This window comes from Paramisgurnus dabryanus, chromosome 15 (genome assembly GCF_030506205.2).
Source record: "Paramisgurnus dabryanus chromosome 15, PD_genome_1.1, whole genome shotgun sequence".
NCBI classification, from domain to species: Eukaryota; Metazoa; Chordata; class Actinopteri; order Cypriniformes; family Cobitidae; genus Paramisgurnus; species Paramisgurnus dabryanus.
The window spans coordinates 29323238-29336752 of record NC_133351.1 but is presented as its reverse complement, the minus strand read 5'-3'; the positions used below and the strand labels follow the sequence as shown (position 1 = coordinate 29336752).

The 13515-nt window shown below is 34.8% G+C and overlaps 1 protein-coding gene across 1 annotated transcript in view; it reads right to left on the bottom strand.

The window, feature by feature from the left end:
* The window catches only part of LOC135782605 (poliovirus receptor), a 57400-nt gene extending 44645 nt beyond the window's left edge, over positions 1-12755 (bottom strand). The window contains exon 1 of the mRNA XM_065292983.1: positions 12563-12755. Within this exon, the coding sequence (XP_065149055.1) occupies positions 12563-12611 (49 nt within the window). The 5' untranslated portion in view covers positions 12612-12755. The remainder of the gene's footprint in view (positions 1-12562) is intronic.
* Positions 12756-13515: the final 760 nt, after the last annotated feature.

Below are 13515 nucleotides of genomic sequence, written 5' to 3'. Positions count from 1 at the left end.
AGGAAAGTTAGGAAAATATTATTTACTTTAGCAAACAAAACAGCGAGAATCAAGTTCATTTTGAGGACTTCATGTTGTAAACTTTATATATGTATTAATTCCATGAAAGTGTTAGCAATCATGAAATCGGCAAGTTAACGGATCTACTCATAGTTTTTTTATTCCTTATTTCTTTGATTAAATGGCTCACTTCACCTTCTTTGACAAATGCATTTCTTACAAAAAGAAACATTTCAATAAGCTTAACTATTTGAAATTATTTAAAAAATATTTTTAATAGCTGAAACACACCGCTATGTTAGCTTAGCACACCATCAAAACAGAGACCAATAGTGGGATTAAGACCATGTTTTTGCTCCAAACTTACTTTATAACAGATGTTGAGTGTTTTGTATAACCATATGTGAGCTGATGTGGCTACGGATCGGAAAATGAAACAGAAAAGGTATTCTGCACACTGCTTAAGGCTATGTTAAAACACTCTAAAAAAACAAACGGTGCTATATAGCACCAAAACTGTTGATTTGAATCGTAATCATAGAAGAACCGTTTTTAGTGCCATATAGCACCGGTGAAGAACCGGTGAAGCACCTGTGTAGAACCATATAGGGGCCATATAGCACCACATATGGTTCTACATAGCACTATATGGTTCTACACAGGTGCTTCACCGGTGCTATATGGCACTAAAAACGGTTCTTCTATGATTACGAGCAAAGAACCACTTTTGGTGCTATATAGCACCGTTTGTTTTTAGAGTGTAGTATTATAATAAATATACTAGAAAATACCCAACCTGACTGTAAAAACACAGATATACCATATATAATCCCAATCAAGTTTATTGTCTTCTTGTTTTATCCGTCAAAACATCTTTATTTGAATGTTTTTAGCAGCAGAGTGGCTAAATGCCCTTATAAGGGTATACATCCTGAACTGGACCCAAGCGTTTCTTCATGTTTCTTTATTGACCTACATTTCAGGCGAGGCAAGGAGCATCTCAAACAAGCCTAAATTGAGTCTAGGGTAACTGCTGCCTAGTGCGTGCTCCAAATGAAACTCCGGCTACTGCTTCACCTCCGCTAAAGGATAAAAATATTTATATAATTGTTTTGTTTTATTATTGTTAGTGTCAGTAATTCTTATTTACTATTACTGGAGAGGGGCACATTGGATTTTGAGACAAAAAGGGCAGGGGCTTGAAACATAATTTTCTTTTCTTTAGTGAAGTGTAATTGCATTTTTAATAAGGGTTCCTTCTTCTTTTAAATGCATTCAACACATTGCACTGTAGAAGTTAATTTAATATAAAAAATTTTTTGAGCCAAATGGATTTTGCATGCAACCTCAAAATCAGGAAGCGTCCATTAATCTGTTATTTGTTTTTTAATCTGTTTAATATGCACAATATTAAATTAAATATTAAAAGTAGGGATGCACCGAATATTCGGCCACCGAAAATTTTCGTCCGAAAATGGCCCAAAAGAGCATTTTCGGCTTTCGGCCGAAAGACTTTTATCACCGAAACAATACGGCCGAAATGTTGTGATGACGCAAACAGAAACCGCGACCTGCACGTGCTTGTCTGAAGCAACATGTATGCGGCGTGGATGTATTTAACCGCAAAAAGGCGCTAAAGTACGCACAGAGGCACATGCGGTTGTGTCCGGTCCAGACGTGATCATCACAGTGAGTACGCCCTTCAAAGATAAGAACTCTTGGTGTGTAAACTTTAGAGAGAGTCGCGCAAATGTGTCTCATACTTACGAATAAAGCAATGAAAAACAACGTAACGTTTTTATGCTGTACTGTTTGGGATTCGCCTTCGTTCTCTGTGTGCGCGCGCGTTTAAGTGCCCTCAATAGTGCATACATGAGTGAGATGCAAACAAGTGAACGTAAAATCTTTCTGTTATTGACAGGGCACATATAAACAAAATGATCTCCACAGTATTCTTTTTCTAATAAAAACATTTGTTTATGTCTTAAGTATATGTATAGATTACAGTCATAAACCAGTCTCTGCTTATTTAAAGAGACAGTAACCTCAATTAACCTACTTAAGTCTAACAAAGAGACAAATAGCTCTAAAAATAATAATATATTTAATTTATACAATAAAGACAGTGTTATGACTCATTTAATTCGATTTCTGTACCTTATGCTAATGTTAGCCCTTATTAATGTGCAGCTTTGTTATTTTTTATAAATGTTTGTAATTTCTTTATTTGTTATTAGATTTTCCCCACCCCCTTTTTGCTGATCTGAAAAATAATCCGATCCGTGCCTCAAAAACTGTAATGTGATCTGAACCGTGACTTTTGTGATCTGTCACACACCCCTAGTAAAGTTAGTACATTGTGATAGCCATAAATGTATTTTTTACTAATAATTGGCATAATAATTTATTTCGGTGTTTCGGTTTCGGTTTCGGTTTTTCGGCCTTGTTTCCTCATTTTCGGTTTTCGGTTTCGGCCAAGAATTTTCATTTCGGTGCATCCCTAATTAAAATCAATCACGTGGCTATAGCTTATGTCATTTTCGTTGTTTATATATTTTATGGATTTAAATTGGATAGGTATGGTATCAGGGGTACTCTTAAAGTAAGAGACACCAGTTTGTGAAGTTGGGAAACTTTAGGTCAGTATGTTTGGACATTGAGTGTGGGGTCCCTCAGGGGTCAGTGTTGGGACCCAAACTGTTTATTTTGTATATTAATGATATATGTTCAGTATCTAAGTTGTTGAGGATGGTTTTATTTGCGGATGACACTAATATATTTTGTTCAGGGGAAATTTACAGCAATTAATATTAAATGTAACTAAAGAAATGAACAAATTAAAACATGGTTTGAAATAAATAAACTATCATTACATTTAAATAAAACTAAAATAATGTTGTTTACGAATTATAATAGGAATATTCTGGTGAATATACAAATAGATGAGGTTACAAATGATAGAGTCTATGAAAACAAATTCTTAGGGGTAACTATAGATGACAGACTCAATTGGAAATCACATATGAATCATGTACAATCAAAATTATCAAGATCAATTGCAGTATTAAACAGAGTAAATCTAACACAGTCTCACCCCATGTCGTCAATATTTGACGACACTTGACCATTCGTCAATATGTGACGCGGAGGGTATACCTTTCGCGTCATTTTTTGACGAACTGGGGACTTCAATACTATTACGTCCGTTGCATTCTCTTCTCCTATTTTCTTACCATTTTCGCGTCGGTTTAGGGTTAGATTACGCAAAATTAAACAGTGTACGCGAAATTAAACAGTGTACGCGAAATTAAACAGTTGTCACCTGGCGTTGGGGTTAGAAACAGTTGTCACCTGGCGTTGGGGTTAGAGTTAGGTTTGGGTAGGGATGTCATTATGTAAATCTAACCCTAAACCGACGCGAAATTGGTAAGAAAATAGGAGAAGAGAATGCAACGGACGTAATAGTATTGAAGTCCCCAGTTCGTCAAAAAATGACGCGAAAGGTATACCCTCCGTGTCACATATTGACGAATGGTCAAGTGTCGTCAAATATTGACGACATGGGGTGAGACTGGGTTGGTAAATCAGGTTTTGCATTTTAAATCACTCCACATGTTGTATTATTCACTAGTTTCACCCTATATTAATTACTGTGCTGAGATTTGGGGTCACAACAATTATAAAAGTTCATAACAATCAATAGTTTTTTTCCAAAAAAGAGCAATAAGAATTATTCACAACGCTGGGTATAGGGATCATACTCATTCTTACAATCAAAAATATAAAAATGTATAGATATTGTGAAGTATCAGACAGCCCAAAAAATGTTTAAAGCTAAAAATAATCTATTAAATATTCAAATATTATTAGGGCAAGAGATGGAGGTTATAATTTAAGGGGATAATTTTAAAATAAACAGAATTTGGACAACGAGAAAAAGTTTTTGTATCTCAAGCTCTGGAGTAAGGATATGGAATAGTTTTAACAAGGAATTAAAACAATGCCCAAAAATAAATCAGTTTAAATTTAGGTATAAAGATATGGGCCCGGTTCCCCGATAACGTTCACTCTTAGCGTGCTAAGAAGACTCAAAAAGATATATCTTACCAAAGTTGTTTATGTTCCTAAGTGTGTTCCCCGAAGTGTCTCTTAGGAAGCTTCTTAACACGCTGCCTCTAAGTTCGACGTACAATGGCGCTGTCCCAAGTGAAGGTGCTGAATTATTTGCGATCGATCACTCAGGGATCGATTTTCCACTTCACGCGAAGGTGCATTACGACGTTAAGAAAGACAACACGTTATATACAAATGGAACATTACTCAAATTATTCCAGTCACATTTATTTTAACATAGTTTAAGTTATCCGTAAAATATAAACTATTAATTAAATTATCAAATTGTCAGTAGGCTAACGGGTAGACGAACAGGGTATCCCTCGCTATTTATCCACCCTCCTTATCCTGTGTGCCACTTGTGCCGCTTCTTGACATGGGTTTTGACTTTAAAAAAATATGTAACACACTTTTATACGAATGTTTAGGTACTTAACAATCAGAATTGATTGGCAAGCAGCTGCAGTATTTCTGTTTAATGCGGTATTGCTTACCATTAATGTTTTCAATAAAAAGCAACCTAGTTAGATAAAGAATATGGTCTGAGAAGATCTAGCAGCTCCATAATGAGTTGTCTTGGAAGGCGATTTTTTTATTTAGCCACATCAGGCAAAATGTCAAAAGGTTTAAGGGTTGACGAATAAAAAAATTGGCATGGACTAAACAGTTACGCGGCCGGTGTTGTGTGGAAGTCTGTCCCCCTATGTTTCCCTTTAGTGTAGTGTTTTTATAGCATTTTTATCACATTATACGTTTATTCTTTATATACATTGAAAGTTTTAATGGCTACTGAGATGTATATGTGTGCATTTATGTAATGTATCTTGACTGTTCTTGATTGTAAGTCAATTATTTTTACAGTATGAATCATATTATATGTATAATATATATTTATTATGTTTGGAAACATAACAGTTTTAAAACAAACAGTAGAGAAAAAAAAGAAAAGAAAAAGACAGGCTATATATAAAAGACATAAAACTGTCAAATATGAAATATTTAATAAATTGTTTAATAGAATACATGATATTATTGCTTTTTAGTATAACCAATTGAAATCTTTAATCTTTCTAAATAAATTATAAATGTAACGTGATGAAAATGCTATAAACATAGAGGGAACAGACTTCAATGAGGCGCCGTCTTTGATTCATTAGTTCTGATACCAAATAAAGTCAACTGCATTAATAGTCCTGTATCCATTGCAAACATATTTTATTATAAGTCTTAAAAATGTCCATAACATAAAATCACTGTCAGCATAACATAGTTTGACTTGTACTGCGCTGCGCTGATTTCTAAAGATAGTGTTTTGCGCTCAAACAACGCTAAGAGAGAGCTTACGAATGGTCCAGACCAACCTTACGAAAGTGTGACTTACCGAAGATATACTTAGCGTACGAACGTTTTGGGAATCGTGCCATAGAGTTAAGAGAGAGGTTAAGGAATAGGTTAAGAACTACTTAGTGATAAGAACGTTTTGGGGAACCGGGCCATGGTCATTTTTTCATAGTAAATAATTTTAGATTTCTTTTTGGTTTATATAATTGATGTGCTTTTACTTTTTTGTATTGTTTTGAGGTATAAGAAGCAAGATGTATGAATATTTGGAATGAGGGTCGTTTATTGTAAGCTTTGAGTTGTGGAGAAGGGGTGGGATTAAATAAGTTTTTTTTTTCTTCTCACTCCTTTTCGAATAGGTAAATGACATTGAATATAGTTAAAAAAAATAGAATAATTTGTTAATTATTATGATTTTATGTTTTGTGTGATTTGTATACTTGAATTTATTTTCTTGTTTGATGTTCTTTTTTGCATAAATTCGAGTAAAGATGGCAAAAAAACAAATTAATTTTACACGATTATGCAGTTGTTGTGCAAAATGCATTAATGACACAATTAAACAAGTCATTTATTAAAACTTAAATAAATAAAACACGCCGTTTTAGATGGAAATATGATACCAATATGTCATTATTCCGATTATATGAAAGTTAGTCAACACTTTTGGAGGTTTTTGCATTAGAGCAGGCGTGTTCAAACTGTGCATAGACTGGGCAGCATATAGAGATAAGATGCATTTGGTTTGTTCTAAAGTGAATTTACTCGAATGTTTTATTTTTTAAATAAATCACTTGCTTCTTGGCATAAAAAGGACACAGAGTGAAATAATGATAACAAAATGTAAGTGGTCTAATAAAGGTTTTCATCAGGGGTCCTTGGATAATCGAAGCCGCCGTCTAATAAAGCTATGTTTATGCTCGCCGCGTCCGCAAGGGCGCGTTGGTGAGCACGGCAAAAATGACGTCAACGCGGAGTGGGCGGTCGTGCGCGTTGGGTGCGCGAGACCCCATTTCGCGTGGCGGTGTGCACAGCATTTTTTGTAACTTTCCGCTCGGCTCCGCATCCGAAAATGACCGAACTCGAGGCGATTCTGTCCAAGCAGGCAAGCCTGTGACGTATCTCTTTGATCAATCCAAGCAAAACAATATATTTATCTGACACTCTGTAAGTATAAAGTATGGAAACTTTGCAGTTTAAAACACGAATTCTTTGATTCAGAATGTTTGGCTTATATTTGTATTCAATGAACCACTAGACGAGGAATAAAATACAAACCTTAAGATATCTGTACTGTTTGTTTAGTAAAAAACGTTAATGAAATGATAATGTTTAATAAAGACATATTTAAAAGATTGTTGTTTTATTCATTTTCTCATATTTATATTTCAAACTCTGATGTTAAAAGCATCAGAGCTGGGTTTCCCGATAACGATTAAACTTAGCACTTAAGAGCGCTTTCTACGAGCTACTTAACGAACATTCGTTGTTCATTCACGTGCGTTTCCCAAAGATGCACGTATAACGATCGTTCGCAGCTGGGTTTTAAGTGCTACTTACGAGTCGCTATCCGTTTGTCAAGTGCTGAAATGTCACCAATAGAATGACTCGAATTTGTAGCAGAAGCTTGTTTAGGCTAATGATCATTAGCCGATGTGCACTAATATTTTTATAATATTTTTTATTATTGTTCAATGACCTTTTAAATGTTTTAAAATTGTTCATAATGAAATATTCTTTTACATATTTAGTTAGGACTCGTCCCACTGCAAAATGCCTCCTGCATTTTATCTTATAGTTTAGAATTATTATTATTATTTGTAATATGTTATATTTATTATTAGGGATTATTGCATTGTACCGTAAATATTTATTTGGTTTCTTTAATCAGATGCCATACCCTTAAAAACATTTTTTTTTTTACTGTAGCCTAGAGGAATTATAGCAGCAATTGGTAGGAACCATTTATCAATTTGCTAGTACCAACTTTTACCAAAATTGTACCAAATATGTTTTCCTTCTTTATTAATTTATGTTTAGTCAATTAAATTTGATTTCTCGTTTTAATTTTAAATATATGATATTAAAGTAATTTAAACAAATAAACAAAGAAAACCCCAATAAATAAATATAGCCTACATTTAAAACATTACATTATCGTTATTGCAGGAGTGCAATTTGCTGGTTGTCCTGCAGGTGACCTTGTAACACTGCTGTCTTACGATGCACTTATGAATGAACGATTACTCCAGACCACTCGTAGATCTACGATGATTTTCAAGTGCTACTTAAGCTACGAAGCTTTTTGGGAAACGGCCCGTAATTCTAAAATGATTCGTACGATCGTTTTAACGATCAACTTAGCCTTACGATGCTTTTGGGAAACCCGGCCCAGGGTTGTTCCAGCGGACGACTTCTTCTATCCTCTTCTTTATGTTTGTTTTTGACTTTATTGCTCGCGTCGCCCCCTGGTGGTTCAAAAATAGTGCAACAGCGAGCGCGTCAACTTAGTTGTATATAGTTATATATAAACGCCTCGTCCGTTTGGTGAGACGCGCGCGCGATCCGCGGAGGCTTGCGTTGCGGACCAGCGCGAGTATAAACAAAGCTTTATTATACATCTGCTGGGATATCAGAGAAAATTACGTGCGTGCAGTGGTTAAATTGGCTTTGTAGGGAGGGGGAGCCCTTATTTACGGTAAATAGTCATCATTCAAAATCACACCGTAAAATTACTTACAGTTTTTTACAATCACTTTGCTACTATTTTCAGAACCTTGATGTCATTTTTCACAACTCTAGACACAAAACTCACAACCAAAGATCAAAATGCAAATTTTTCAAAACTCTTAACTCTTTTCTCAATTGCTTGGATACAATACACATAAAACTTGGATCATTTGTTCATTCAACCAAAATCACATGTTCAATATGACACAACTTAACATCAAAGTACTACTGTTTCAAAAGGCTATTCACACATCACATTTCAAATAAGTGTCTATTCATTTTCTTACAATGATCTAACTATCAATCAATACAACTGCCCAAAATGATAAGTAACAGTTGCATTATTCGTAATAGTTGTATGGAAACAGACAAAGAATCTTCCATGTTTACTGAAAATCATGAAAGTTTCAAGATAATGAGGTTCATTGTAACCAATAAGCATGGAGCATGAACCAATTATCACTGTACTGTATAGATGCAGGCCCTTGTAATTGCTAGCATATTCTAGCAACTTGTTACTGATGATTGAGTGCAGATTGTGAAATGATGTGACCTATGTTGTGATTGTACTGTAGTGTTTTCATCAATACATTACAAACTTTGTTCAATGATTCCAATGTGTCTGTCGTATTCTCTCTACTACTGCAGAACTTTTACAGATATGTATTTGCTCTACATGTACCATAATGAAATCTGTATCACCAATTTTGTTCTACAATACTTAATGATTGTACAAACAATGACTTAGTGAAACTATCAGTTGCTTGTGTGTGGGTGATCTATAGTTATGTTTCCATGGTATTTCACAGTAAATTTGTGTTTTGAAACAATGATTGTGCAAGTGCAAGATGTCTTTAAAGATGTGAATGCACAATGCAATGTTTTGAACACTAGACAGCCTGTGTTACAAGTGATTACCGTTTTGAGTTTTGTATCTAGAGTTGTGAAAAATGACATCAAGGTTCTGAAAATAGTAGCAAAGTGATTGTAAAAAAACTGTAATGTGTTTTACACTAAAGGGGCTCTTTTCCAGTATTGATGTGTAAGGTAAGGTTGAGTAGTTATTCAAACAAAGATAAATACTTTACAATTCACTTACAAGTTTCAGCTTTAAAGCTGTGTCAGAGGTTGATCCAAACTTTAAAACCTAAACTTTAAATTATGCTAGTCTATGAGTCTGACACCCTATATGCATTTGTTGCACATGTTATTATGCACAATTGATCAAACTTTGAAAGAAGGTATAAGACTCAACCTCCTTGACTAATTCTAAGCATAAGATAACCCAAAAGATTAAATTAACAAGAAAAACGACATCCTGAATCAGCATCAATATGTCTTATAAATTAGCCATAGAGATAAGCTGGTCAGTAAAACAATCACTTTAGTTATGTTGTACTAATTGATTTGTATAATCAAAATACATTGTTTTATTAAACTATACAATAAATTCAGTGTTATCTTTTAACATATTGTAATGAGATGAGTGATATGGCTATACATACTTTAATCATTTGTTTCTAGACTTCTATTAAGTTTTCTCGACGTGTGCTCCACTCTTACCTCTCTATCTGCATCTCTACAATGTCTAATGTCATCCTGTGAGAATGCGCATTCTTGAGGATCTGAGTGAGACGCGGGGCTGCGTACCAGTGATGCGCAGGTCAATGTAAACAACCGGCACCCGCACGCAACTTGGACCGCAAAAAAGACGTCTGTGATTTTGGCCGATTCGGCCGGGATAAAAAATCTCATGCTATTCCTGAGATAGGAGCGTCTGTTTCATGCGTTTTGGCGTTGCAGAAGATCGCGTGCTTGCAGCCTAAAGTTTTATTTTTTGCTTTAAATGTAAAATTATTAGCCTACAGAACATGTCATTTATTAATTTAATTTTAACAAATCAAATTACTTATACAAATCATATAAAGTAGCCGTGTGTTATATAACTGGCTGCTTATAAAAAACCAAATAAATTAAGAAATTATAAAGAATTACAAAGAATAATGATTAGTAACAATTTATTATCTTTATTAATTAACATTACCATTCCAGATTGAAACAAAATAAGGTTGAGTTTATACCTTATAACGTTACTGATATTACAGTGTTTAGTCTTAACAGTGGATGATATTCAGCTCGTCTTGATTTAATTATTTAATTCCGCCAAATGAAAAAAAAAACATCCATATCTGAATAGGACTCAAGACCTATACGGCAGATTGTGTTGGCCAAAACACCAAAAGAACCGCTTTTTCAAAAGATATTGCGAGCCAGGGACGTGCACAGACATTTTGAGGGGCAGGGGCTCAAGTGAAATAAAGGGCACTTCTCATAATTATGTATATATTTTTCTTTTTTTTTAAACAAAAAGTATATATTAACGCAATTCTGACTTCCTTTTTAAAAAAAAGATTAAAAAAGTTAATTAATTTTATCTTCCTCAAACTCACGCAATTGTTTACTTTTTAAAATATGTCTACAAAATAATCAGTTCACACAGACACCATGGTCTCCTTAGTAGTAGGTTTATACAGCAGCAAAGGAAGCCAATGTGCATGTTTTGAAAACATTAAATTACACATTAATAACAAATTTGTTAAAATGCTAAAAACAAAATTACACATTAATTACAAATTTGTTAAAATGCTAAAAACAAAGTTGTGACTGCTGAGTTAGCGCTACATTCCAATAAATGCTATATAGCTGATTAGTTGTTAGTTGTTACTCAAAATGTATTTTTGTCAAAATGTATTTTTTGTTTTTCTAATAAGGGCTCAAAATATAAGGTCTGTTTACTAATGTGAGCTGGCATGAGCCTCAGAGCAGAGCAATCAGAGCAGAGCAGAGCTCAACATTATTATTCATGACACTTTCAAATAGGGCAAAAATAGACCATTTAATTAAAATGACAAATGTCTTTATATTTTACTTTTTTGTGATGTCAGTGAAAATTCAGACTGGGCAAGTAAAATACTGAACCATCAGATTTCTTCCCAATCTACTCCAGCACTCCACTATATAACACATTATACTTATTTAACAGCCATTATAAAAAACGCAAACAAAAAAGCTTACTACTGCAGTTAGCAATTATTTTATTGTTTGTGCTTTATTATTTTATGAGCAGTCTGTTTAAACTACATACACTATACGGATACAAGTTTGCAACTCTTCAGGTTAATATGGGATTGCCATGGGAAACAATGTCCCTGAATCGTTATGTGTAACAACCTGTCCAATATTTTGTGCATAAAACTGTTAATATAAGAATGTTTTCTTCCTCACACACTTAGCGATAGACTGCCTGCATAATCATGCACATGATCGCGTCTCGTTCAGGCTGAGCTTTCGGCGCTTGAAGCGCGAATGATGCAGCACGAGTGTAGACAAACCAATCATAAAGCGAAATAAGTTAGAGAGGCGGGACTAAGGAAAGGTAAAGCCAATCATATTAGCGATGTGAATTTTGGAGGCGGGACTCATCTGTTAACCGTTTGTGTGCCACAAATAGCGTTATTTTTCTTTATATAAGAGTTTAAATCTCATTTAAATGATTCCTGAATACATTCATGTTAAATTAAATAAGCAACAAGTAAAAAACACAAGAAACAGACAGACATCAGTTGTTACATGAATAAAGATCATATTTTTTTTTTTTAAAGCACCCCAGAAAAAAAGGGCACTTTCTCTCCAGGAATAAAAAGGGCAGGTGCTCAAGCCCCCTTTGATGTCTATGTGTGCACGTGCCTGTTGCGAGCAGACACAGATATTTGCATCCGGGCGGGATTACATTTATCAAAAGACCTCTAAGTTTGGCGAAAAACAGCAAGTAAATTCCTCTGGAATTTTTACAGAGGTTGCAAAGAAAAACACAGACATGACCGATTCGGAGCATGATTTTCTCAGAGGTCCCCCTGTAAAACGAATCCCGTCCAAAATTACAAAGGTTTAAATGGCATCTTTATTTCAACCCGACCGACCGCCACCCGAATGTCATTACAAATATTTGGCCCGGCCCAATTTAACCCTGTTGCTGAAGGAGACGGAGCTGAGCTCCGGCAGGGTGTGTTGTGGACCTGAGGAGGCGGAACTGCGCTCCGGTGAGCTCCGGCCCAATTTAACCACTGCGTGCGTGCAACACGATCATCAGCAAAAGCAACAGTATTCAACTGCATTTTGCATTGATGTAGACCTGCTCTCATAATGTAGCACCGCAAGAGAAGCGCAGTTCACATAAATGTGAACATACCATGTTCTACGAGGGTACGCGCACTCCGTGACTACGGTGTGCGATAGTATACCCTAGACACAACGTAATGTATCAAAGACAAAATATAGAGCACAAAGGACTACTGTGATGAAGTATCCGCCTACTTACTTGTTATTTTAATGAAGCACTGGAAAATCAAAAATACACCCAGAAACATGTTTTGGAAGCTCCTTTTCAACAAAAATAAACATATTCAAGAATATTGTACCAAGGTTGCGTATGTAATATCCATGTATTTTGTCTCTTCTTCCGCGCAAAAGTGGTACTGACTGTGCAAAGCCTCGTCATAACCTGAAAGCACACCCACCGGGGGGGGGCAACGGGCAACAATCCATCCGTCTGCATTGACTTTGTATTGCGAGAGTCTGCCTCCTTGTCATTTCTGGCTTATAACAAAAACAGAATAATGCCGAAAAGCTGGATGTACAGCTGTACAGCTAATTAACCTGATGAAAATGAGAAGGAGGCAGCCTCTCGCAATACAAAGGGGGCTTCTCAATTCTTATTTGTGCATATCCTCGTTTCCTTTACTTGCTTCCTTTCCTCGCGTCTTAGTTCCACCCTTCTAAGATACAAGCGAGGAAAGACACGAGGACAGAGGAGACGAAGTATTAAGTGAAATGATATCCTCTTTTCTTACTCTCTTTATAACGTTTATTATCTGTTATCAAATAATCAAGTGCATTAAAAACCCCAAATATTTAATAAAATAAAGTTAAATACGTACTTGAGTTAAAGTTATCCTTACTACATTAAAATAAAGACATTCTTAAAAGTGCTGTAAAATTAATATATATGTCTATACCACTGATCATTTATATAGATTGGTGGTTTATACATAAATATTAAATATACTGTCTGAAATGAGTCTACATTTACAATAATTTTATGTATTTGTTTATCAAAACAAATACATTTATACAGGCTTTGAACAACATGTCCTAGAGTAAACAATGACAGAATTTTCATTTCGGGCAAACTATCACTTTAGAACATCATCAACAACTATTTTCAGCTATTTTCAGTAAATATTAACTTGTAATGTGAATTATGTGAATAAA